The sequence below is a fragment of the Bombina bombina genome, chromosome 1, assembly GCF_027579735.1.
Source record: "Bombina bombina isolate aBomBom1 chromosome 1, aBomBom1.pri, whole genome shotgun sequence".
Lineage (NCBI taxonomy): Eukaryota > Metazoa > Chordata > Amphibia > Anura > Bombinatoridae > Bombina > Bombina bombina.
In genome coordinates this window covers 442,719,813-442,747,693 of record NC_069499.1, presented here as the reverse complement: position 1 = coordinate 442,747,693, position 27,881 = coordinate 442,719,813, and the positions used below count along the sequence as shown (strand labels likewise).

The 27,881-nt window shown below is 37.2% G+C and overlaps 1 protein-coding gene across 1 annotated transcript in view; it reads left to right on the top strand.

Moving 5' to 3' along the window:
- The window catches only part of LRP2 (LDL receptor related protein 2), a 337,404-nt gene that overhangs the window by 202,316 nt on the left and 107,207 nt on the right, over positions 1-27,881 (top strand). Inside the window, exons 37-45 of the mRNA XM_053698401.1 lie at positions 1,672-1,911; positions 3,676-3,864; positions 7,077-7,997; positions 13,313-13,478; positions 13,847-14,005; positions 14,259-14,548; positions 14,636-14,839; positions 25,541-25,783; positions 27,014-27,139. Of these exons, the coding sequence (XP_053554376.1) occupies positions 1,672-1,911; positions 3,676-3,864; positions 7,077-7,997; positions 13,313-13,478; positions 13,847-14,005; positions 14,259-14,548; positions 14,636-14,839; positions 25,541-25,783; positions 27,014-27,139 (2,538 nt within the window). The remainder of the gene's footprint in view (positions 1-1,671; positions 1,912-3,675; positions 3,865-7,076; positions 7,998-13,312; positions 13,479-13,846; positions 14,006-14,258; positions 14,549-14,635; positions 14,840-25,540; positions 25,784-27,013; positions 27,140-27,881) is intronic.

Below are 27,881 nucleotides of genomic sequence, written 5' to 3'. Positions count from 1 at the left end.
ACAGGAACGCTTCTCTCTATTGCAGTAAATGGGTCAAAGGAAAAGCTGTGCTGCAGCGCCACCTGTGTTCTGTCAATATATTAGCAGCAGAAATTGGTACCAATAGGAGGCACCCCTCTTGATGCCTCCTAGCAAGTGAAGGATATATAGATTAATCAGAAGGAGGATGTAGTGAGCAGGGTCATGTGACACAACTGGAAGCTGAGGTAACCTAAGAACAGATGACACCAAGCAGAAGAGTAAAGTAGTATTCTACGTCTCTTGTGATTCACAAATTGTGTTCAGATACAGCTCATTAACGGGGGGGGGGGGGGGGACAGTAAGTGAGCATAACCCAATACTGACAGGAAGTCAAAGGGTCAATTCAAATTTTAATCCACAATTTAAAACCCAGAGTTTGAAGTTAAGTGTGCAGTGTCCACATTATTTAAATTAAAGTTTTTGACATTGAATATTGCTAAGCCTCCCTTTTTCATGGTTATTTGATTTAATTAGGTACAAACTCCATATATGTTATGTCTGTTCAGTCAGAGGATGCAATATCTATTTTTATGTTTCTCTGTGTCTCCATTTATTTAAAGACTGCTGTTAACTTGTAATTCACAAATCAATTGAAAGCTGTTGCATTGTGTTTTTAATATGTGCTGCTTTTATACAAGTTTATATTAATAAAAAGGAGATAATGAGTCATTTAAAAAATATATGTAATTATTGCAGTTGTTAAATGTTTTTAGAAATAATGCCACTGTAAAGTAACTGGTTAAACACATAGTCAAAGGGAGACATTTAAAATTAAACTTTCATGATTGAGGTAGAGCATGCTATTTTAATAGACTTTTCTAGTTATTTATATTTTGAGAATTAGCATCAATTGTTACTGGCCCTATGTCAGCAAATCAAATTAGTTTTTGAAAGGAACATGAAAGTCATAATAACATTTCCATCATTCAGATAGAAATTGCACAGAAAAAATAAATAAATATACTTTCTATTTTACTTTTATTGTGTACTTCATTCTTTTGGTATCCTTTGGTGTACTTTGTTGAAGAGCATACCTAAGTGGGATGTGCACGTGCGTTTCTTGAACACCATATTGCAGCAGCTGTGTTGGCAGTATTGATAACTTGTCCTTTGTTTAAAATTTGTATGGTAAATTATTTCTATTTTTACAATACAGTAGTGAGTAGAGAAGAGATTGTGTATCATTCTAATTGCTTAGTAACTGGCACTGTATCACAGAATTGTGTGAGTGTGTATGTGAGCAGAGTGTGTGTGGGTGTCAGTGAGCAGAGTATTGTGCTTTATCCTCCAGGTAATCAATAAATTTCCGATGAGCTAGAGCTTTATTGCAGTGTTTCTCAGCAATGGTCCTCAAGTACCCCCAACAGGCCAGGTTTTCATTATAGCTGAATCAGTACACAGGTGAAGTAATCAGCTGATCAGTAACTCAGTGGTTACTAACTTGCTCTCACCCATCACCTGATTATGTCACCTGTGTACTGGTTCAGCTATCATTTAAACCTGCCCTGTTGGGGGTACTTGCGGCCCTCTGTACATGTGTTTCTCCGGCGTATCATATCTAGTGCCTCACCAGCCTCTGACCTCACTGCACGTCACTGATACATACATACACACACACACAATCTAGTAATATTTTGTACATTTTTTTAGCTTCTGCTGGTTCATCCAACGCATGCAGCAACAACGCCATTATCTGTCAGCATCTGTGCTTGCCAAAACCTGGAGGACAGTTCTCTTGTGCTTGTGCCACAGGCTTTATACTGAGTGCTGACAACAGGACCTGCTCACCTTATGATTCATTTGTAATTGTTTCGATGCTGACAGCAATAAAAGGCTTCAGTTTAGAGACTGCCGATCATTCGGAAGCGATGTTACCAATAGCTGGACGTGGTATGTTATTTTTATTATTATTATTATTATTGTCATTTATTTGTAGAGCACTAACAGATTCCGCAGCACTATCTTTAGAAGTAATAATTTTTCAGTAGAAACAATGGGGGACAATAAGTTGGGAATATTTTATATTTCCAAAGCTAAACTAATAATGTTTATACCCCATTAATGCTTAAGGGATTTTAATTCTAGTTCCTATATACAAAAGTGAGCTTTTTTAACACTTTACGCTCTTTAATATGGGATATGTCTGTCTTTACCATACAAGTAAGATACCATGTTAAAGTGTGACTTTCAGATATCATTGTCTGTTACTTCACCTCACAACCATTAAATGCAGTAAGAATAAATATGGTTGATTTCTCTGGGGTGGAATGTTTTTTCACGTGTTCATATTGCAGATATGGATTTCTCAAGACCTTAAAGGTGCTAAAAATGTGGCCACAAAAATCATTATTTTCTCTTATCAATTTTTCCCTTTCTTGTTAATTTATTTCTTTGTCTTTTGTATATTTCTCCTCTGTATAACTTTTCTTACGGTTTTGTTGCTCAAAATCATCTATCTCTTTTCCTTTGAGCTCAAAGCTTATTATTCTTTTGATGTTCTGAAAGTCCCAGTTGCTGTTCCTTATCACATAGTCTGAGGGGCGGAACTAGGTAGTATTGGGAAGCAGCAGTCAGTAGAGCAATTGATGTATAAAATGGTAATTCTAGTAAACGTGCACTATAAGGGACAAAATGTAATGAGATCCTTATATTTATGTTATTTAAAGATGTGTTATAGTCACTTTAACAATCACAACAAAATTGGTTAAATCATTTTTAAGCTATGTTTCTTTTAAAATTACATTATCAATTTTGCATCTTTTTTTGACAAACAAAACGACACACTCTTTCCATACTTCTATATAGCACTTACTACCATATCCATAATCAGTAAGCTGTGGGTATATTTGTTTGTCAAAATAAAAAAAACAGATAATGAATTAAAAAAAATATATATTATAAGTATATTATGAACATTTTAAAAATCATTATTACTGCAATTTTGGCACATCCACAAGTAATCATAAGGCCCCTTTAATATTTACAGCTTGAAGGCTTGAATAAGAGAGATAAAAAGTGTCATGCAGTGAGAGAGAAATTGGGTATAGGCTGCCCATTTATCAAGATCCGGAAACGCTGCTCCACAACCTGTCAGCCTGCTCTGAGGAGGCGGACAGACATCACCGCAATTCAACCCGATCGAGTACGATCGGGTTGATTGACACTCCCCTCCTGGCAGCCAATTGGCCGAGAATCTGCAGGGGGCGGCGTTGGTGCAATGCTGAATACGGAGAGCGTATTGCTCTCCGCATTCAGCGAGGTCTTTTGGACCTGATCCGCATTGTTGGATCAGGTCCGACAGACCTTTGTTAAATAGGCCCCTAAATGTATCTTCATAATAAGGGGCCGATTTATTAAGTGCGAGCGGACATAATACGATGTAGCATATCATGTCCGCCACACATCAATAAATGCCGACAGCATACACTGTCTGCATTTATAATTGCACAAGCAGTTCTTGTGAACTGCTTGTGCAATACCGCCCCCTGCAGATTCGTGGCTGCTAGCACGTGGTGTCAATCAGCCAATCGTATAGGATCGGGCAGACTGATTTCCACAGCCTCAGAGCAGACAGACAAGTGTCCCCTAAGTATGAAGAAAAGTTGTTTGTTCATAACAGAATGCATAATAATTTAATTTATTAATTGTTTTAAGGTCGTAACGCTCTTCACGTTGATGTTCATATGCCTTCTGGATTTATTTACTGGTGTGACTTCAGCAGCACAATTGGAGCATACAATGGAATCCGTCGTGTAAAACCTGATGGCTCCTCTTCCAGAAATATTATAACAGGGGGAATAGGGCGTAATGGAATCCGTGGAATAGCCATTGATTGGGTAGCAGGTAAGCAGTATAATAGGTTGTTTTAGATTTTGTATATTTGTAAGGATAAAAATGTTACAAAATTTAGAGAAAATTAGTTATTGACATCATAACATAGAGACTTTCCTATACCTTATATATATCCAGTATCAAATAAATTAAATCAAATTGTGCATCCTAAAGTTATTATTTCAGATTTATACAGTCAATATTTTGAATTGGACATAATTGTACATATTGAACCTCATAATTTTTATATTTTGGACTTTTTATATTCATTTATAACTGTTTTTAACAAATTGAAAGTAAAAAAACCCTGATGCGTGCAAAAAAGCAGAAGTTAAAATATTGCATTAATGTATTCCCCCATAGAAATCAATGGAGCAAAAAAAGTGGAAAAAAAACTAAACCCTACTAGTGCGCAAACCTCATTGCATATTGTCAAGTGCGCTAACCTGGCATGAAAATATTAATATTTGTCATTCCAATGTTCTTCACATAGCAGAATATGTTCTATTTATTCATAAATACATATTTCTACATATATCTGATGGTATTTTGGTACTATATATATCTATTCATACACACACACACATATATATATATATATATATATATATATATATATAAAATTACATATAGGTATAGATATATACATATATATATATATATATATATATATATATAAAATAATGAGGAGTGCACTCGCCAGGACTTTTCAGAAGTTTAATTCCAATATGTGAACGTTTTCGGGGGGTTAGCCCCTTCTTCAGACATACAAAGATATGTATCTTTGTATGTCTGAAGAAGGGGCTAACCCCCCGAAAACGTTCACATATTGGAATTAAACTTCTGAAAAGTCCTGGCGAGTGCACTCCTCATTATTTTCCATTTACTTATCTGTTGCACCCTGGGCATTGGAACTGGATTTCTGGAGTGCTTGTCTATCCTGAACTTTTATATATATATATATATATATATATATATATATATATATATATATATATATATATAAATATAAATATCTTTAAAAATATGTAGAAAATGTCTGCTATGTGCAGAACATTGGAATGTGAAATATTTATAGTATATGCACAGTATAACACTTTATTAAATATGAATATTGCATAAATATGCTTTTCATGTTTTCATCTACTTGAATGCAAAGTGCTCCAATACACACACACACACACACACACACATATATATATATATATTAGGGTTGCATCGAGTACTTGTACTCGTGAAAATGTACCGATACTTAAACCGATACCTCCAGATCTTACCCATACACCATCTTGTGGCATTTTTTTAAACTGCATGTTCCCATTTCATTTTAAATGGAGTGGACAGTTAACTAAAAATGGTTTACTTTTGTTCTGCCAATACAAATTGCTGTTATTTGTATTATAGTATGTCTGAGAGTAGTGCTCCAAAAGCTGTTACTATACAGATGGAAGCCTACCTGAGAGAGAACACTGTACCTCATTCAGACAAACCCCTGAAGTACTGGGCAGTTAATAAACTGAGATTTCCAGCTCTGGCTAAAATGGCCCAAAAATATCTTTGTGCCCCATGCAGTAGTGTGGAAAGGGAAAGACTGTTCAGTTTAGCATCAAACGTCCTTACTGATGGCAGAAACAGACTTATAGCTGAACATGCAGAGATGCTTCTGTTCCTTAAAAAGAACTTGCCACTAACTTTTTAAAAATTATTCTAATTGCTAGATTGCCTGTTATACTGCTAGTTCTCATCTTGCACAAGTATGCTCAAAACATACTGTACTCTGAGGAACATCCTTAGCTTATATAATTCCTATGAACACTCATCCTACAGTTAAAGGACTAAATTTAGAATACATTTAATTGGTAAGCTTTACCAATGCTCTGTTCACATTTCCAACTCCATAGATTTTAATGGAGTTGGACATGTAATGAGAGCATTAGTAAAGCTTACCAGTCAAATATAATCTAGCCCATAGTGTTGTTCCCCATGATTAAACAGTGCACTGTTATATGTTTTACTGTATTGCACTTTTGGTTGGTTATGATTTTCCATTTTTTTATTTATTGTTGTTGTTATTATTAATATATTTTATTGTAATATTTTTAGTTCTCAACATGTTCTGTGAAATTTCTTTGAGTTTTTATAACTTTATGACCACAAGCAAATAAAACTGTTTTATTATTTCATAATGTCTTTTGAGTTACAGTTCTTCATAATTATAAAGAAGCTATCTTATATCATTAGTCTGTATTGTGCTTGGAAAACTGTCACATGACATTAAAAAAGTATCGGTAATTGGTATCAGCGAGTATTTGAAAAAAGTATTGGTACTTGTACTTGGTCTTAAAAAATTGGTATCGGTGCAACCCTAATATATATCTATCATTAGAGGGTTCATTTGCACTCTCACAAACAAATGCAACAGCAGGATTCAAGTAATGGAATAATGCAGGAAACAGACTGACCACACTCACTGACAGCTTTTTGTTTGCTAAATCCAGTGAGTGGGGTCAGTCTGTTTCCTATATATATATATACATATGTTTTTATGTGTTTATATGTGTATATATGTCTGTAAATACATAAATACACATATAAATACACATGTGCACACATCTAAACATATATATATATATATATATATATATATATAAACACACACATATATATATATATATATATATATATATATATATATATATATATATATATATATATATATATATATATATATATATATATATATATATATCTATATATATAAACACAATTACATATACATACATAGGCATGTATATGTTTATATCTCTATGTTAAAGTTGTTTGCAGACTTTATTTTCTAACACCTGAGACCTCATATCTTTGAGCCCTTATAACTTTTTGTGCAATATTTTTTTTAAATAATTTTTATTGGATGGTGTTATTATGAGTATAAATGTACTTTGTAATGTTTTTTTTATGTGTTTTGTGCAACCTTTTTGTTTCACCAGAGGTCTGAGGTCGTGCAATCCCAAAGCTCGTTAACTTCAATTGCGCTCAATTGATCACGTTTACTTTTAACTTGTAATAAAGAATCTCCCTTTTATAGATTATCAAGCATACACATAAAACTTACTTATTTCTTCAGTTTCAAGTGACAGCAGAAATAATGTATTTCAGGATTTGTATCTAAGAGATTTATTAAATTATTTTTGTCTGTAGTTAAAAATATTTTTTTCTTTTTTTAGGAAATCTTTACTTTACAAATGCATTCTTGACTGAAACATTCATAGAAATATTGCGCCTGAATACTTCGTACCGTCGTGTGCTAATGAAAACTACCGTTGACATGCCAAGGCATATAGTAGTAAATCCAAAGAACAGATATATTTTCTGGGCTGATTATGGGCAAAATCCAAAGATTGAAAGAGCTTTTCTTGATTGCACCAATAGAACAGTCCTTGTGTCTGAAGGTATTGTGACACCACGTGGCTTAGCAGTAGACCACAACACTGGCTATGTATACTGGGTTGACGACTCCTTGGACATGATCGCTAGAGTTCGCCAAGAAGGTGGAGAAACTGAAATTATACGGTATGGTAGTCGCTATCCAACTCCATTTGGAATAACCATTTTTGAGGACTCCATTATATGGGTGGATAGAAACTTAAAAAAAGTGTTCCAAGCAAGTAAAGAGCCAAATAATTCTGAAGCACCATCTGTTATCAGAGACAATATTAATCTCCTTAGAGATGTAACAGTATACAACCGTCGTTTTCAACCAGTAACACCACAGGAAGTTAACAATAATCCATGCTTGGTAAACAATGGTGGATGTGGACATTTTTGTTTTGCTTTACCAGGCTCACAAGCAGCAAAATGTGGATGTGCTTATGGATCAATAGGAAGTGATGGAACTAGATGTGTGATTTCCACAGAAGATTACTTGATTTATGCTCTTGAGAGCTCAATTAATAGTTTGCCCTTGGACCCTGAGAATCACAGCCCACCCTTTCCCAGAGTAAATGTTTTCAGAACATCTGTGGCTTTAGATTACGACAGTATAGATAACCGAGTTTACTACACACAGAGTGCTGGAGCTGGGCGTAGCCGAATAAGTTACTTTTCACTTACCTCACCTAATGGCCCACATACAACAGTTGCATCAGGTACAGTGCTTTATCTGTGATTTCAATTTTTCATGTAAATCTTGTTTATACAGAACTGTATATGTTTCATAGGATAGAGAGAACATCTGAAATATATTTCTGTCTCTGCTTATGTTGCCCTTGTTTGAAACAGTTGACACCCCTGTTACATATACATATTATATTACTTTTTTATTTTTACTAACAACTAAACATGTTATATAGTGCAATTGTAAAAACTATCCTTTAATGATAAAACAAAATAAAAATGTCAATATAATATTATCCCCTTCGCTACAAGGAATTTCAAGGAAAAACTTGCCCAAAGAGAATTTTTTGAATTTTTCGCTATCACTCCATTTAAACACAAATAAAGCCTTGTTTTTTTTTAATTTACCTATAAAGACCATATATATATATTTTTAGACAACAATTCAAAAGTGGGGTTGCCCAGGCGCCAACTGACGGAGGCTAGGTGTTAGAAAGTAAAATCAATTTATTACAGCATTATATTAAAACAGTTAACTTTAAAACATTCTTAATGCAATATCATGGATCCACGATAATTCAATATACAATAAATATACAATAAAAGGGTTGTCGGTATAAACCACTAATAGCCTGGAGTCTTGATAAAGGCCTAGGACGGCCGAAACGCGTTGACCTGCACTGGTAAGCCTAATTTCATTTGTGCTAATATTTGTGAACTTGCTACACATTGGATATTATCTTTTTCCCACAGGAACATTCAAATTGCGGCTTCCCTCTCTGCTTTGTGAAAAGAATCCCCCGCACAAGGAGACTAAGATCTCAAACACTTTTTAAACACGGGGACACGTTTATTTCTGCTCTCTTTGGAACCTCAGTTGTTTTATTATCTGCAACACATTGACATTTCACATTTTTGGTCAAACACTAGTGTCTGCACATGTTTTTGGTTTTAACAAAGTGTTCGCTTTTTTCATACATTTTTTATTTTTTGTCTTTCAACTTTTCACTGGGCACCGATTCAGGACACTGTCTCCAACATTTGGATTTCTACCATAATCCCACACATTTCTACAATCCTCACGACCCAGTTGTTTGTTTATAATTTTTTTCACAATCAAATAACCCCTTTTGGACACACTAGTTTTGGACACACTAGTCCTAGGATTTGGATCCAACGTGACTAATTACGAGTGGCTAATTGCCAACTCTTCTCAGCTCCCCAAATTTTTCACCAATTCTTCACTATTTTTTCACATTTTCAATTTTTCATTTTTATTTTTTAAAACTTTTTTCACTGAACTTTTCACTAGTCCAAGAACCCCATTAGGTTAAGTTCCAGCCCAAGCTAGGTCCTCATCACATTGCTTTTATTTTTATTGAGTTTCATATAGATAACCAGGCTATTAGTGGTTTATACCGACAACCCTTTTATTGTATATTTATTGTATATTGAATTATCGTGGATCCATGATATTGCATTAAGAATGTTTTAAAGTTAACTGTTTTAATATAATGCTGTAATAAATTGATTTTACTTTCTAACACCTAGCCTCCGTCAGTTGGCGCCTGGGCAACCCCACTTTTGAATTATTGTCTATCGGTGACAGCTAGGGCTCACCTCCCCCAGGCTTATAGGTGTCAGTTGGCGCTGTAGTAGATACTCTATCTCTCACTATATTTTTAGACAACCCAAGGTATTGATATAGGCCCATTTTGGTATGTCTCATGTCACCCTTTCACCGTCAAATGCGATCATATAACAAAAAAAAGTAATCTTTTAACAAACGTTGTGTTTCTTACTGAAATTATTTACATACCGCTTATTTAGTCATAACACAAATGGTTGTTAAAGCTCTTGGATTCTTTTTTGTTCAGAAATATCAGACACGCATGGGTTTACAATTGCTTTTTGGTAATAAGAAGGACGCTAATTGCAGTTGTGCATCACCATTTTTAAATTCCCTACAGTTAAGGGGTAATTAGTTAGCTAGTAAGATTAATAGTATTGTAGTATAAGGATTACCATCCCACCTGACACCTCCCTTACCCCTACCTGATCAACTCAAACAGCTCTCTCCCCCACCCACTCTCCTCATCACCACCTTAGGTACTGGCAGGCAGTCTGCCAGTATGAATTTGTTTCAGCAGTGTAGGGATCCCTCCTCCACTCTCCACACTCACCTCCCTTATCCCTATCAAACAGCTATCTAACCCTCCCACTAGTAGCAGCGATCTTAGGTACTTACATCTGTCTGCCAGTACCCAGTTTATAGGTATTTTTAACTTAAACTTATTTATCAATAGTTTTATCTGTAGTATAGGGATCCCCCTGCTCACCTTCCCCTTATCGTTATGTAGGGACCCCTCCCTCTCTAATTGCCCCTTTTTCTGTTGTGTAGTGACCTATCCATCCCTCTCCCTTTAAAACTTATTTTCCATAGTGTAGGGTCCCACCCCTCCCTCCCCCGCTTGGTCACCCACCCGCCTCCTGCCTTCCTTTCCACACCTCCCACTGGCACCAATGAATGATCGTTACAGACAGTGCCACAGACAGTGTCACTGTTTATAAGGATCTGGCAACCTGGCTTCATATGGTTATGGAGCACTGAACATGCCCTTAACGGAGGACTGATTGTGCTCCATTACCATATGAAGACAGATTCCCAAAACCCACAAACAGCAAGTAAGAAGTACTTTCAACATTTCAGGAATAGATCTACGTTATGCAGCATGCTGGGCTTTTCACTGCATGACATAGAGCTATATCAGATTGGGTTAAGGGTTTAAACATGTTTATCTGCTTTATTGTAATGGATGAAAAATCAAATGTTTTAGTCGGTACCATGCATTATAAACAGGGCCGTCTTTAATATTGACTGGACCCTGGATAAACATTTCCTTGCCCCCCCCCCCCCCATGCAATTTCGCTCTCCACCCCAACATCACAAAAAACAACTAAATCAATTTTTTTTAAAATTATGAGCCCAGCAGTGGATCATCCACTGCTGGGCTAATCATTTAAAAAAAAATGAAATAAATTGCAATATGTGAAACTGGACCTAAGCAGTACTAATAAGCAAATAAATATATAAATTCCTCCACTGTGGATTAATTTAATATTCTTTTGAATGTGATTCTGGTGTGAGGTTAGCTGGTTAAAGAGATTCAGGGCAGCCAACAGGAGCAAAGCAAGGTAAAGACTGAGGAGGAAGCATGGAGGTGCAGACAAATATAAGTTTACTGACTGGAACAGCAGAACTACTATGGGAGGCTGTAAAATCTGAGACAGAGAGAAAACAAAAACTATAAAAATAAACCTTACATTAATGTGTAAAGTATCAGCATGACACTATACATCAGCCACAGCAGCACATGTCACTTCTTTGCTAGGAACAAGTTCCCTCTCACCCTGCACTAGACAATGCTGCATGGGGAGGGGTGTGTGTGCACTCACTTATTATTCCCACTGACACCTTTATACAAAGCACTGTTCCCCTAACAAACTTCAGTTAGTTGATCTTAGGGCCACAGCAGAAAGAGCAGGGCTAAGGGGACCAGCAGACTGGATGCTGTCTGTCAAAGGCTGCATGGATACAGTGTGAGATGAGTCACACAGCCTCAAGACTGAAGAGAGCAGTGTATGCAGCTGCACAGATGCTCAAATCCTCACGTCCTTGCCGCTCCAGCTTTCTGCTGCATTCGCCTAGAGTCAGCCCTACCCAGAAACAATCCCCACCACCAGAGCAGTGACCTGGTAACAGTGGTAACCCCAGTAGGACCTTTTCTGGTGCAGTGAGAATGGCTGGATTCAGAGTTAGGGCTTTGCATTTAGTGCTGCACAGTGCACATCTAAAACAGCACATGTCAATAGCTTGACATGTCACATGACACCGGCACGGTCTGGCACAGTTTAAAAAAAAGATATATATAAAAAGAGTACTTTTGACTGTGACAGTATTAGGACTGAATGTGTGTGTTCCCCATGTCACATCCGCAGTCTGGTATGAACCTTAAAAAAAAATAAAAAAAAATAATATTATTATTATTATTTTTTTTTAGGACTCTTGGGCCCCTCAACAGAAACTGGGCCCTGGGCAGCTGCCCCTTTTGCCCTGTGTTAAAGACGGCCCTGATTATAAACTAAAACAAGTATCTTTTGTGGGAATAAAAGCATTATTTTTGAACTTGCATTGCATTGTTCTATGTTTTCATTGTAAATTTCATCAATGGGAATGTAGTTTCAAATGTATAACCAAGGCTCAATCCCTAACCAAAATCCCAATGCCTAACTCCATTCCTAACCCAAAATACTAACTCTAACCCTGAACCCAATTTGCTCAAAATCCAATCCTTAAAGGGACATGAAACCCAAAATTTTTCTTTCATGATTTAGAAAGAACATGCAATTTTAAACAACTTTCTAATTTACTTCTATTATCTAATTTGGGTCATTCTCTAGATATACTTTGCTGAAAAGCATATCTAGATAGGCTTAGTAGCTGCTGATTGGTTGCTGCACATAGATGCCTTGGTTCACCCATGGGCATTGCTGTTTCTTCAGTAAAGGATATCTAAAGAATGAAGCAAATGAGATAATAGAAGTAAATTGGAACGTTGTTTAAAATTGTATTCTCTACTTAAATCATGAAATACATTTTTTGGGTTTAGTGTCCCTTTAATCCTAAACCCTAACTTTTATCCGTAACTCAATAACCAAATTCAAAGTTATGTCGGTTCCATTGTTAGTTTAATGCTCTATGCATATTAGAACTGTCATATCATCAGTGTATTTTGTCCTTGGACAGCTAGGCCTGTGCCTGGGGAAGCAGGATTTAGGGGGTACAAAAGTTTTTAGGGTGTAGTTTTATTCCATGACGCCTTCAACTTTTATGCTCTCCAAATGTTTTATTTGTTTTTTTTATTACAAATCATTTACATTTGGTTGCCTAGTTGGGGGACATGACTGCCATTAACATCTCTGATCCCTTAGAAATATATAAGTTAAAAAGAAATAAAATTGTTGGGGTTGGGTGGGGAGTATCAGGGGGCAGTACAAAATCTACTACTCTTTTTATTATAGTTTTAAAAACAACTGAAAATGAACAGGTAGTTTTACTACCTAGATGAAACATTAATTGTCTAAGCATATTTTTTAAAATTTGTGTTTAGACATCTAATTGTTATTTGTAAATTACATAATGTGGCATTTATCAATATATGCAAGAATTTAAAATTGTTTCAGCAGGTTTTTATTCTTACCCTTGATAAAAATTGTCATAACTGAAATTGGAAATGAATTTATAATTGTACAAGTTGTATGCGTAATTTCTTTATATGTGCTCTAGATTTGGGAGCTCCAGATGGCATAGCATTTGACTGGATACACAAACGGGTTTATTACAGTGACTATCTAAATCAGACTATAAGCTCAATGGCGGTAAATGGATCTGATCGTACTGTGATTGCACGTGTTCCACGCCCTCGAGCTATCATGCTAGATCCATGTAGAGGGTAAGACCTAATTATTTCGTTACAGTATCTGTAATCTCTGTCATATAAATTTTTCCCTAAAGCAAACTTTGTTTTTTGCTCACATTTTTATTTCTACATTTATTAAAAAAGTAATTTGCATTGTTAAATAAAAATCTGTAAACAATGAATACAGTAGTCAAATTTTATTTGAAATTTAGAAACCAGCACGAATATTCTGAAGACAGACACACATTTTTATGAGCCAGACAAGAGCATTTCTCTATAGATATATGGAAAATCAAAAACCAAAAGTAAAAGTAAAAGTCAACGCTTCCAGCCTGATTGTATTTGTAATAATGATAATATATATTATGCTGCAAAAAAAGTTTTTATTTTATTTTTTTAAGATACATGTATTGGACGGATTGGGGTACTAATGCTAAAATAGAAAGGGCAACACTTGGAGGGAACTTCCGTACAGTCATTGTGAATACTAGCTTGGTCTGGCCAAATGGACTTACTCTTGACTATGAAGAAGATCGACTTTACTGGGCTGATGCAAATTTGTATGTATTCCTACATTTGTTACTTTAACAACAGTATGTAGATAACAATAGATTCATAGTAATAATAATAATAATAATAATAATTAATTTTAGCACTGTGTTAAGGTTTGCCAGTTCATAGATAAGGTAGATGCTGTTGCACTGAGTAAACAAAAATATTCTGCTTTATTTCTTGAATTTAGATATTTTTGCATTAATAAATCAAACTAAATAGTAAGACTTTTCAATGTTTTTTATTTTTTTATTTTTCTAGACAAAAGATTGAACGTTGCTCTTTAACTGGAACAAACAGAGAAGTTGTTGTTAGCACTGCTATATATCCATTTGCAATGACCTTATACGATCAACACATTTATTGGACAGATTGGAATACCAAAAGTATTTACCGGGCAAACAAGCATGATGGTTCAGATCAGATTATTATGATACAGAATTTTCTACAACGCCCTATGGATATCCATGTTTTGTCCAAAAATAAGCAGCAACAGTGCAGCAGCCCATGTGATCAGTTTAATGGTGGATGTAGCCATATCTGTGCACCAGGTAAACTATTTGTATGTTTTTGACTATATATAATATTACTCTGACACAAATTATAACCTTCTTTGCTTTCTTCCTTTTAATGGTTAGGACCTAATGGAGCAGAATGCCAGTGCCCTGCAGCAGGTCGGTGGTATTTAGCTAATAACAACAAAGACTGTATAGTAGACAATGGTACAAGGTGTGAAAGTGGTCAGTTTACTTGTCTTAACGGACGCTGCATTCCTGAAAGATGGAAATGTGACAACGACAATGACTGTGGAGATGGCAGTGATGAAATGGAACGTGTATGTGGTAAGAAGACCTATAAATCTATTACATACATATAATTATGATGTTCCCATATCTATTTATAGGTTATACTACTTTTAAACGTACAAATTAATATTTTTCGTACCTGTATCTTATAGAAATTAAAGTACAATCAACCATTAAGGGGACGTTAAAGTCATATTTTCTTTGGTTCGCATCTAAAAGAAGACTTTAATATGTATTACAGTTTTTATTGTCTGTTTTTGAGAAACTAACAGCCAGATTACGAGTTTTGCGTTAGGAGCTGTGCAGTGCTAGCGAGCAGTTTTTTCTCACCACTCATTTTCCTCCAGCACTGGTATTACTGGTTTTTCTAAACCCGGCGTTAAAAGTCAAGAAGTGAGCGTAGAGCAAAATTGAGCTCCATACCGTACTCCAATACCAGCGCTTCTTAAGTCAGCGGTGAGCTGGTTGTACGTGCTTGTGCACGATTTCCCCATAAACATCAATGGGGAGAGCCGGAGGAGAAAAAATCTAACACATGCCAAAAAGCAGCGTAAAACTCAGTATTGCAGCCCCATTGATTCCTATGGAGAAACTAAAGTTATGTTTACACCTAACACCCTAACATGAACCCCGAGTCTAAACACCCCTAATCTTACACTTATTAACCCCTAATCTGTCGTCCCCAACATCGCCGACACCTACATTATATTTATTAACCCCTAATCTGCCGCCCCCAATGTCACCGCAACCTGCCTACACTTATTAACCCCTAATCTGCCGCCCCCAACATCGCAGCCACTATAATAAATGTGTTAACCCCTAAACCTAAGTCTAACCCTAACCCTAACACCCCCTAACTTAAATATAATTTTAATAAATCTAAATAAAATTACTATCATTAACTACATTATTCCTATTTAAAACTAAATACTTACCTATAAAATAAACCCTAAGCTAGCTACAATATAACTAATAGTTACATTGTAGCTAGCTTATGGTTTATTTTTATTTTACAGGCAAGTTTGTATTTATTTTAACTAGTTAGAATAGTTACTAAATAGTTATTAACTATTTAATAACTACCTATCTAAAATAAATACAAATTGACCTGTAAAATAAAACCTAACTTAAGTTACAACACCTAACACTACACTATAATTAAATAAATTAACTAAATTAAATACAATTAAATAAATTAAATTAGCTAAATAAAAAAACACTAAATTACAGAAAATAAAAAACAAATAACAGATCTTTAAACTAATTACACCTAATCTAATAGCCCTATTAAAATAAAAAGCCTCCCCAAAATAAAATAAAAAACCCTAGCCTAAACTAAACTATCAATAGCCCTTAAAAGGGCCTTTTGCGGGGCATTGGCCCAAAGTAATCAGCTTTTTTACCTGTAAAAAAAAAAATACAAACAACGCCCCAACAGTAAAACCCACCACCCACACAACCAACCCCCCAAATAAAATACTAACTAAAAAAACCTAAGCTCCCCATTGCCCTAAAAAGGGCATTTGGATGGGCATTGCCCTTAAAAGGGCATTTAGCTCTTTCTCTTGTTAAGTGTATCCAGTCCACGGATCATCCATTACTTATGGGATATTAACTCCTCCCCAACAGGAAGTGCAAGAGGATTCACCCAGCAGAGCTGCTATATAGCTCCTCCCCTAACTGCCATTACCAGTCATTCTCTTGCACCCAACGAATAGATAGGATGTGTGAGAGGACTGTGGTGATTATACTTAGTTTCATACCTTCAATCAAAAGTTTGTTATTTTATAATAGCACCGGAGTGTGTTATTCCTTCTCTGGTAGAATTTGAAGAAGAATCTACCTGAGTTTTTCTATGATTTTAGCCGGAGTAGTTAAGATCATATTGCTGTTTCTCGGCCATCTGAGGAGAGGTAAACTTCAGATCAGGGGACAGCGGGCAGATTAATCTGCAAAGAGGTATGTAGCAGCTTATTATTTTCTGACAATGGAATTGATGAGAAAATTCTGCCATACCGATATAATGTAAACTCAGCCTTAAATGCAGTAGCAGCAACTGGTATCAGGCTGTCATGTATGTATATTTTACACTTCAGTATTCTGGGGAATGGCACTTCACTGGAATTATACTGTATGCATAAAACTTTAGCCTAATTTGCAGGGACTAGCAACAGGCTTTTTAATAACACTCAATTTATTAATGTTAAACGTTTTTTGCTGGCATGTAAAATCGTTTAATTTTCTGAGGTACTGGGTGAAAAAATGTTTTGGGCACTATTTTTTTCCACTTGGCAGTCGTTTTATTTAATTTATGACAGTTTACTGATCTCTCTCACTGTTATGTGTGAGGGGGAGGGACCTTTTTTGGTGCTTTTGCTACGCATCAAAAAATTCAGTCAGAAGTTTATTGTCTTCCCTGCATGATCCGGTTCATCTCTACAGAACTCAGGGGTCTTCAAAACTTGTTTTGAGGGAGGGAATCACTCACAGCAGAGCTGTGAGATTGTAGTTGACTGTGATAAAAAAAAACGTTTATTTCTGTATTTTTTTTTTTTTTTCTGCTATCAGGGTTAGTTATCCTTTGCTAATGGGAGCAATCCTTTGCTAAAATTGTGTTTTTTACAAAGATTTGATGCTATAACTTTTCAGTTTATTAATTTTCAACTGTCATAACTTTTCTGTGCTTCTTATAGGCACAGTACGTTTTCATATTATAGTAAATTACTTGAAAAGTATTTCCAAGTTGCTAGTTTATTTGCTAGTGTGTTAAACATGTCTGATTCAGAGGAAGATATCTGTGCTATATGTGCTAAAGCCAAAGTGGAGCCCAATAGAAATTTATGTACTAACTGTATTGATGCTACTTTAAATAAAAGTCAATCTGTACAAATTGAACATATTTCACCAAACAACGAGGGGAGAGTTATGCCGACTAACTCGCCTCACGTGTCAGTACCTGCATCTCCCGCTCGGGAGGTGCGTGATATTGTAGCGCCGAGTACATCTGGGCGGCCATTACAAATCACATTACAGGATATGGCTACTGTTATGACTGAAGTTTTGGCTAAATTACCAGAACTAAGAGGTAAGCGTGATCACTCTGGGGTGAGAACAGAGTGCGCTGATAATATTAGGGCCATGTCAGACACTGCGTCACAATTTGCAGAACATGAGGACGGAGAGCTTCATTCTGCGGGTGACGGTTCTGATCCAAACAAACTGGATTCAGATATTTCAAATTTTAAATTTAAGCTGGAAAACCTCCGTGTATTACTAGGGGAGGTGTTAGCGGCTCTGAATGATTGTAACACAGTTGCAATACCAGAGAAAATGTGTAGGTTGGATAAATATTTTGCGGTACCGGCGAGTACTGACGTTTTTCCTATACCTAAGAGACTTACTGAAATTGTTACTAAGGAGTGGGATAGACCCGGTGTGCCGTTCTCACCCCCTCCGATATTTAGAAAGATGTTTCCAATAGACGCCACCACACGGGACTTATGGCAAACGGTCCCTAAGGTGGAGGGAGCAGTTTCTACTTTAGCTAAGCGTACCACTATCCCGGTGGAGGATAGCTGTGCCTTTTCAGATCCAATGGATAAAAAGTTAGAGGGTTACCTTAAGAAAATGTTTGTTCAACAAGGTTTTATATTGCAACCTCTTGCATGCATTGCGCCTGTCACGGCTGCAGCAGCATTTTGGTTTGAGTCTCTGGAAGAGACACTTGAATCAGCTCCATTAGATGAGATTACACACAAGCTTAAAGCCCTTAAGTTAGCTAACTCATTTATTTCAGATGCCGTAGTACATTTAACTAAACTTACGGCTAAGAATTCCGGATTCGCCATTCAGGCACGCAGAGCACTGTGGCTAAAATCCTGGTCAGCTGACGTTACTTCTAAATCTAAATTGCTTAATATACCTTTCAAAGGGCAGACCTTATTCGGGCCCGGGTTGAAAGAAATTATCGCTGACATTACAGGAGGTAAAGGCCATGCCCTGCCTCAAGACAGAACCAAACCTAAGGCTAGACAGTCTAATTTTTGTTCCTTTCGTAATTTCAAAGCAGGAGCAGCATCAACTTCCTCTGCACCAAAACAGGAAGGAGCTGTTGCTCGCTACAGACAAGGCTGGAGACCTAACCAGTCCTGGAACAAGGGCAAGCAGGCCAGGAAACCTGCTGCTGCCCCTAAGACAGCATGAATCGAGGGCCCCTGATCCGGGAACGGATCTAGTGGGGGGCAGACTTTCTCTCTTCACCCAGGCTTGGGCAAGAGATGTCCAGGATCCCTGGGCGTTAGAGATCATATCTCAGGGATACCTTCTAGACTTCAAATTCTCTCCCCCAAGAGGGAGATTTCATCTGTCAACAAACCAAATAAAGAAAGAGGCGTTTCTACGCTGCGTACAAGATCTTTTATTAATGGGAGTGATCCATCCGGTTCCGCGGTCGGAACAAGGACAAGGGTTTTACTCAAATCTGTTTGTGGTTCCCAAAAAAGAGGGAACTTTCAGGCCAATCTTGGATTTAAAGATCCTAAACAAATTCCTAAGAGTTCCATCGTTCAAAATGGAAACTATTCGGACAATTTTACCCATGATCCAAAAGGGTCAGTACATGACCACAGTGGATTTAAAGGATGCTTACCTTTACATACCGATTCACAAAGATCATTACCGGTATCTAAGGTTTGCCTTTTTAGACAGGCATTACCAGTTTGTAGCTCTTCCATTCGGATTGGCTACGGCTCCGAGAATCTTCACAAAGGTTCTGTGTGCTCTTCTGGCGGTACTAAGACCGCGAGGAATTGCGGTAGCTCCGTACCTAGACGACATTCTGATACAAGCTTCAAGCTTTCAAACTGCCAAGTCTCATACAGAGTTAGTACTGGCATTTCTAAGGTCGCATGGATGGAAGGTGAACGAAAAGAAGAGTTCTCTCTTTCCACTCACAAGAGTTCCCTTCTTGGGGACTCTTATAGATTCTGTAGAAATGAAGATTTACCTGACAGAAGACAGGTTAACAAAGCTTCAAAATGCATGCCGTGTCCTTCATTCCATTCAACACCCGTCAGTAGCTCAATGCATGGAGGTGATCGGCTTAATGGTAGCAGCAATGGACATAGTACCCTTTGCACGTCTACATCTCAGACCGCTGCAATTGTGCATGCTAAGTCAGTGGAATGGGGATTACTCAGACTTGTCCCCTACTCTGAATCTGGATCAAGACACCAGAAATTCTCTTCTATGGTGGCTTTCTCGGCCACATCTGTCCAGGGGGATGCCATTCAGCAGAGGCCGGACTGGACAATTGTAACAACAGACGCCAGCCTACTAGGTTGGGGCGCTGTCTGGAATTCTCTGAAGGCTCAGGGACAATGGAATCAGGAGGAGAGTCTCCTACCAATAAACATTCTGGAATTGAGAGCAGTTCTCAATGCCCTTCTGGCTTGGCCCCAGTTAACAACTCGGGGGTTCATCAGGTTTCAGTCGGACAACATCACGACTGTAGCTTACATCAACCATCAGGGAGGGACAAGAAGCTCCCTAGCAATGATGGAAGTATCAAAGATAATTCGCTGGGCAGAGTCTCACTCTTGCCACCTGTCAGCAATCCACATCCCGGGAGTGGAGAACTGGGAGGCGGATTTCTTAAGTCGTCAGACTTTTCATCCGGGGGAGTGGGAACTTCATCCGGAGGTCTTTGCCCAAATACTTCGACGTTGGGGCAAACCAGAGATAGATCTCATGGCGTCTCGACAGAACGCCAAGCTTCCTCGTTACGGGTCCAGATCCAGGGATCCGGGAGCGGTTCTGATAGATGCTTTGACAGCACCTTGGACCTTCGGGATGGCTTATGTGTTTCCACCCTTCCCGATGCTTCCTCGATTGATTGCCAGAATCAAACAGGAGAGAGCATCAGTGATTCTAATAACGCCTGCATGGCCATGCAGGACTTGGTATGCAGATCTAGTGGACATGTCATCCTGTCCACCTTGGTCGCTACCTCTGAAACAGGACCTTCTGATCCAGGGTCCCTTCAAACATCAAAATCTAATTTCTCTGAAGCTGACTGCTTGGAAATTGAACGCTTGATTTTATCAAAACGTGGTTTTTCTGAGTCAGTTATTGATACCTTAATACAGGCTAGGAAGCCTGTTACCAGAAAGATTTACCATAAGATATGGCGCAAATACTTATATTGGTGCGAATCCAAGAGTTACTCATGGAGTAAGGTTAGGATTCCGAGGATATTGTCTTTTCTACAAGAAGGTTTAGAAAAGGGTTTATCCGCTAGTTCCTTAAAGGGACAGATTTCAGCTCTGTCCATTCTTTTACACAAACGTCTGTCAGAAGTTCCGGACGTTCAAGCTTTTTGTCAGGCTTTAGCTAGGATCAAGCCTGTGTTTAAAACTGTTGCTCCACCATGGAGTTTGAACTTAGTTCTTAATGTTTTACAGGGGGTTCCGTTTGAACCCCTTCATTCCATTGATATCAAGTTGTTATCTTGGAAAGTTCTGTTTTTAATGGTGATTTCCTCGGCTCAAAGAGTCTCTGAGTTATCTGCCTTACATTGTGATTCTCCTTATCTGATTTTTCATTCAGACAAGGTAGTTCTGCGTACTAAACCTGGGTTCCTACCTAAGGTGGTCACTAACAGGAATATCAATCAAGAGATTGTGGTTACATCTTTGTGTCCTAATCCTTCTTCGAAAAAGGAACGTCTGCTACACAATCTAGATGTAGTCCGTGCCCTGAAATTTTATCTACAGGCAACTAAGGATTTTCGACAAACGTCTTCCCTGTTTGTCGTTTATTCTGGTCAGAGGAGAGGTCAAAAAGCTTCGGCTACCTCTCTCTCCTTTTGGCTTCGTAGCATAATACGGTTAGCCTATGAGACTGCTGGACAGCAGCCTCCTGAAAGAATTACAGCACATTCTACTAGAGCTGTGGCTTCCACTTCGGCCTTTAAGAATGAGGCTTCTGTTGAACAGATTTGCAAGGCTGCAACTTGGTCTTCTCTTCATACTTTTTCCAAATTTTACAAATTTGACACTTTTGCTTCTTCGGAGGCTGTTTTTGGGAGAAAGGTTCTTCAGGCAGTGGTTCCTTCCGTATAAAGAGCCTGCCTGTCCCTCCCGTCATCCGTGTACTTTAGCTTTGGTATTGGTATCCCATAAGTAATGGATGATCCGTGGACTGGATACACTTAACAAGAGAAAACATAATTTATGCTTACCTGATAAATTTATTTCTCTTGTAGTGTATCCAGTCCACGGCCCGCCCTGTCACTTTAAGGCAGGTAATTTTTCCATTAAACTACAGTCACCACTGTACCCTATGGTTTTCCTTTCTCTGCATGTTTTCGGTCGAATGACTGGTAATGGCAGTTAGGGGAGGAGCTATATAGCAGCTCTGCTGGGTGAATCCTCTTGCACTTCCTGTTGGGGAGGAGTTAATATCCCATAAGTAATGGATGATCCGTGGACTGGATACACTACAAGAGAAATAAATTTATCAGGTAAGCATAAATTATGTTTTTGCAGGCCCAAACCCTAATCTAAAAATAAACCCGCCCAATACACCCTTAAAAAATCCTAACACTAACCCCTGAAGATTCACTTACCGGGAGAAGTCTTCATCCAAGTGGCAAGATGGGCAGAAGTGGTCCTCCAGACGGGCAGAAGTCTTCATCAAGACTGCATCTTCTATCTTCATCCTTCCGGCGCGGAGCGGGTTCATCTTCAAGACATCCAACGTGGAGCATCCTCTTTAAACGACGTCTTCTTTGTAATGAATATCTCTTTAAGTGACATCATCCAAGATGCCGTCTCTTAGATTCCGATTGGCTGATAGAATTCTATCAGTCAATCGGAATTAAGTTAGAAAAAATCCTATTGGCTGATTGGATCAGCCAATAGGATTGAACTTCAATCCTATTGGCTAATCCAATCAGCCAATAGGATTGATCTTACATTCTATTGGTTGATTGGAACAGCCAATAGAATGCCAGCTCAATCATATTGGCTGATTGCATCAGCCAATAGGATTTTTTCTACCTTAATTCCGATTGGCTGATAGAATTCTATCAGTCAATCGGAATGTAAGGGATGCCATCTTGGATGACGTCAGTTAAAGAGATATTCATTCGGAAGAAGACGTCGTTTGAAGAGGATTCTCCACTCTGGATGACTTGAAGATGGAGCCGCTCCGCGTCGGAAGGATGAAGATAGAAGATGCCGTCTGGGTGAAGACTTCTGCCCGTCTGGAGGACCACTTCTGCCGGCTTCGTTGAGAACATCTTGCCGCTTTGATGAAGACTTCTCCCGGCAAGTGAATCTTTGGGGGTTAGTGTTAGGATTTTTTAAGTGTGTCTTGGGTGGGTTTATTTTTAGATTAGGGTTTGGGCCTGCAAAAGAGCTAAATGCCCTTTTAAGCGCAATGCCCATCCAAATGCCCTTTTCAGGGCAATGTGGAGCTTAGGTTTTTTAGTTAGGGTTTTATTTGGGGGGTTGGTTATGTGGGTGGTGGGTTTTACTGTTGGGGGGGTTGTATTTCTTTTTTACAGGTAAAAGAGCTGATTACTTTGGGGCAATGCCCTGCAAAAGGCCCTTTAAGGGCTATTGATAGACTAGTTTAGGCTAGGGTTTTTTTTATTTATTTATTTTATTTGTTTTGATAGGACTATTAGATTAGGTGTAATTAGTTTAAAGATCTGTAATTTGTTTTTTATTTTCTGTAATTTAGTGTTTGTTTGTTTTTTGTGATTTACCTAATTTAATTTATTTAATTGTATTTAATGTAGGTAATTTATTTAATTGTATTTAATTTAGTTAATTTATTTAATTGTGGTGTAGTGTTAGGTGTTAGTGTAACTTAGGTTAGGTTTTATTTTACAGGTCAATTTGTATTTATTTTAGCTAGGTAGTTAATAACTATTTAATAACTATTCTACCTAGTTAAAATAAATACAAACTTGCCTGTAAAATAAAAATAAACCCTAAGCTAGATACAATGTAACTATTAGTTATATTGTAGCTAATTTAGGGTTTATTTTATAGTTAAGTATTTAGTTTTAAATAGGAATATTTTAGTTAATTATAGTAATTTTCTTTAGATTTATTTAAATTATATTTAAGTTAGGAGTTGTTAGGGTTAGACTTAGATTTAGGGGTTAATACATTTAATATAGTGGCGGCGACGTTGGAGACAGCAGATTAGGGGTTAATAAGTATAATGTAGGTGGCGGCGATGTTAGGGGCGGCAGATTAGGGGTTAATAATATTTAACTAGTGTTTGCGATGCGGGAGTGCGGCGGTTTAGGGATTAAAATGTTTATTCTAGTGTCGGCGATGTCTGGAGCACCAGATTAGGGGTTAAAAATTTTCTTATAGTGTTTGCGATGAGGGAGGGCCTCGGTTTAGGGGTTAATAGGTAGTTTATGGGTGTTAGTGTACTTTTTAGCACTTTAGTTATGAGTTTTATGTTACGGCGTTGTACCATAAAACTCTTAACTACAGGTGGCCCTCGTTTTACAACGGTTCAATTTACACCGTTTCAGAATAACAACCTTTTTTTCCAGTCATGTGACTGCTATTGAAAAGCATTGAGAAGCAGTGCATTTATTAAAATAGCCAGTAGGTGGAGCTGTCCGCTTGTGTTGTAGCAAAGCCATGCAAGCTGAAATTAATCAGTTTAACCAGATCTGAGCTATCAAGCAGATTTCAAAGGAACAATATCTTCCTGTCTATAACTCAGTCCAGTTTGGAATGCATAGAAAGAACTGTTTGCAGAAAAATGCAAGTGAAGTCTGTGTTGTGTGATTATTTTATTAGGTTTATAATGCTGTTTAGCAAATGTTTTTGTTCATTTAACTTAGTTTAATTATATATTCTGTGTTGTGTGATTATTTTATTAGGTTTATAATGCTGTCTAGCATTTAACTAGCATTTAAAGTCTTCATTCCAAAGCTTTTAAAATAATGTATTAGGTGTTACTTATGACAATTTTGAGAGGGGCCTGGAACCTCTATCCATCACTTCCCATTGACTTACTTTATAAACTGGGTTTCAATTTACAACGGTTTCGATTTACAACCATTCCTTCTGGAACCTAACCCCGGCGTAAACTGAGGGCTACCTGTACTGACTTTAGAATGCGTTAGGAATCTTGGAGGTAGAGGGTGTACCGCTCACTTTTTGGCCTCCCAGGACAGACTCGTAATACCGGCGCTATGGAAGTCCCATAGAAAAAAGGGTTTCCAAAGTTTACGTAAGTCGTTTTGCGGTAAGGCCAAAGAAGTGTGCAAATCTAGCAATAATATTCCTGTGCTTACTTTTTTTTAATGTTTGCAGAACATGTAAATGTAGCATATCAACAAAGAGCTGTGACAGTTGCCCTTATCAGCCAATGAGCTTATGTACCACAGACATGTAACTTTAACTGTCTGCAATTGTTTTTACACAATTTGAACTATATATTGTTTCATGTTTGTTGTTTCATGTCCCTTTAGTCTCCTTTTAATGCTAATAATAAAATGATAAATATATATTAATACTTTAACAAAATTATAATTGCACAGCACTAATTCTGCTTATTATTTATCCTACATGCAGTCCGATTTGCTGCTGTGTTTGCACTGGCAGGTAAACAGTGTATGAGGTTTTCTTTTTTTTGTTTTTTTGCTTTCTTATTAATAGTCTCTGACTTTTATTTTTTGTTCTCTAAAATTGGCAGCTTTTCATACCTGCTCCCCGACAGCCTTCACTTGTGGCAATGGGAGGTGTGTGCCTTATCGCTACCGCTGTGATCATTACAATGACTGCGGAGATAACAGTGATGAGTTGGGCTGTTTGTTCCGAACTTGTGACGCAAACACAGAATTTACTTGCAATAATGGAAGGTGCATCTCTCGCTCATATGTCTGTAATGGAGTGAACAATTGCTTTGACAATGGAACAACTGATGAGAGAAATTGCCGTAAGCCAATGAATGTTTAGTATTTAATTTTAACACAATGCATTAGAGGGATATTATATAGGTGATTCTACACATTATTATTTCATTAAAATTAATTAACAAATGACTTATATACAAATAATGTTATATTGTATAATTAAAAGGGAACAACCAAGTCATTCATAACATCCACCTCAATGTGTATTGTCTATAGATCATTAGGGATGTAGTAATCATGATCGCTAATTAATTACCAAGAATATTTAGTACAGTTCTGCAGATCACTTATCAGCGATAACAGAAATAAATTGAAAACTGTATTAAAATGGCACAATGACTTTAAACAAAACATATGAGAAATGACTTACAATATTGACCTAAATATGTATCAGAAAAATCTGCTAAAACACAAATTACTAGTGGCCTTATATTTCTGTATTAATTCCCAAACCTGCTCTTAAGAGACTTCCACAATTCATACAATTTCCAGCCTCCAATAGATTTAAAATACCTTTATTTATAGTAAACTGGGTCCATAGGTACAAGAACAACGTTTCAGGCATACAATAGACCATTAGGCAGTAGTTTCCGCGGGAGTCGTCAGGCTCGCCGGAAACATTTGTTAAGAAGCAGTGGTCTTAAGACCACTGCTTCTTAACTTATCCGTCATCTCTGAGGCGTCCACCAGCAATTATCCCGATCAAATACGATTGGGATGATTGACACCTCCTGCTAGCAACCTCGAATCTGCAGGGGGCGGCATTGCACAAGCATTTCTGCATTTAGCTATGTCGGGCGGACATGATCCGCTACAGTGGAACATGTCCGCTCACATCTTAATAAATTGGCCCCTTAGTCATGAGACATTGTAGGCCTGAAACATTGTTTTTGTACCTATGGACCCAGTTTACTAGAAATAAAGGTCTTTAAAATCCATTGGAGGCTGGGAATTGCATGAATTGTGTAATTCTTCTGAGACCTGGCAAGTCTTTTTTCCATGCCCCATACTTGAATATGTGCTGTTTTCCAACTTTGGATTTGATATTATTCTTAAGAGACAGTCCATATTAATCTTATATCTTTAATAAATTAGAACATGTATGACTTAATATTAATATATTATTTAAAAAATGAAAAATACAATAGAGGATTTGAAGGAAATAAAATAAACAATTAAATAAAGCTGAAAAAAATATTTTAGATATTAAAATAAATCTGGTGTCTCCTCTCTTTTCTTGTTCCGTGTTAAAGCTGATAGGACGTGCCAGCCTGGATATACCAAATGCCACAGCACTAACATTTGCATTCCTCGAACTTATCTTTGTGATGGGGATAATGACTGTGGAGATATGAGTGATGAAAGTTCAACTCACTGTGGTATGTTTTACACTCATTGATCTAATGCTTAAGGGTCTATGAAAAATCACTTGGACCAAAATAATATTTTCCAGAAAGCTTCCATTTTATTACACTCGGTGGGAAATGAGTTTAATGATAATAAAGATTACAAGTTAAAATCTATACATTATTCATTGTATAAACATTTGCTTAAATAATATATAAAATATTCTGCATGCCCATTAACTAAAAGACAGGTAATTTGATATAGTTACAAGTCTCTTATCAAATAATGTTAATATTTGCATTGCTTTTAACCAGTTTTGATTCAATGGGACTTAATTTTTAAGATTTTAACTTCTTAGCTGCAAGAGAGGATTACAAAAATATCATGTAACAATGCATTGTAACCATCCTTGGGCTAGATTACAAATGTGCCCGTTTGCGGGAGCTCACTAATTAACCAGCTATTACAAGTGACTGGTTATTGCTACCGTGACCTCGCACTAGCAATTAGCACTCCAAAAATCAACCAGAGATTATTGTTTTATTTATTTTTTTAGCATTAGGCAGTTTTGGGGCTTTAAAGTTGGTTGGAGTCGGTTGTTAGAAAAAAAAACGGCACTGAACTGTGTGTTCCCATAGACCGCAATGTAAATATATGCTTATATACATATACTGTACACTCACAGGCCACTTTATTAGGTACACCTTGCTAGTACCTGGTTGGGCCCACTTTTGCCTTCAGTAATGCCTTAATTCTTTGTGGCATAGATTCAAC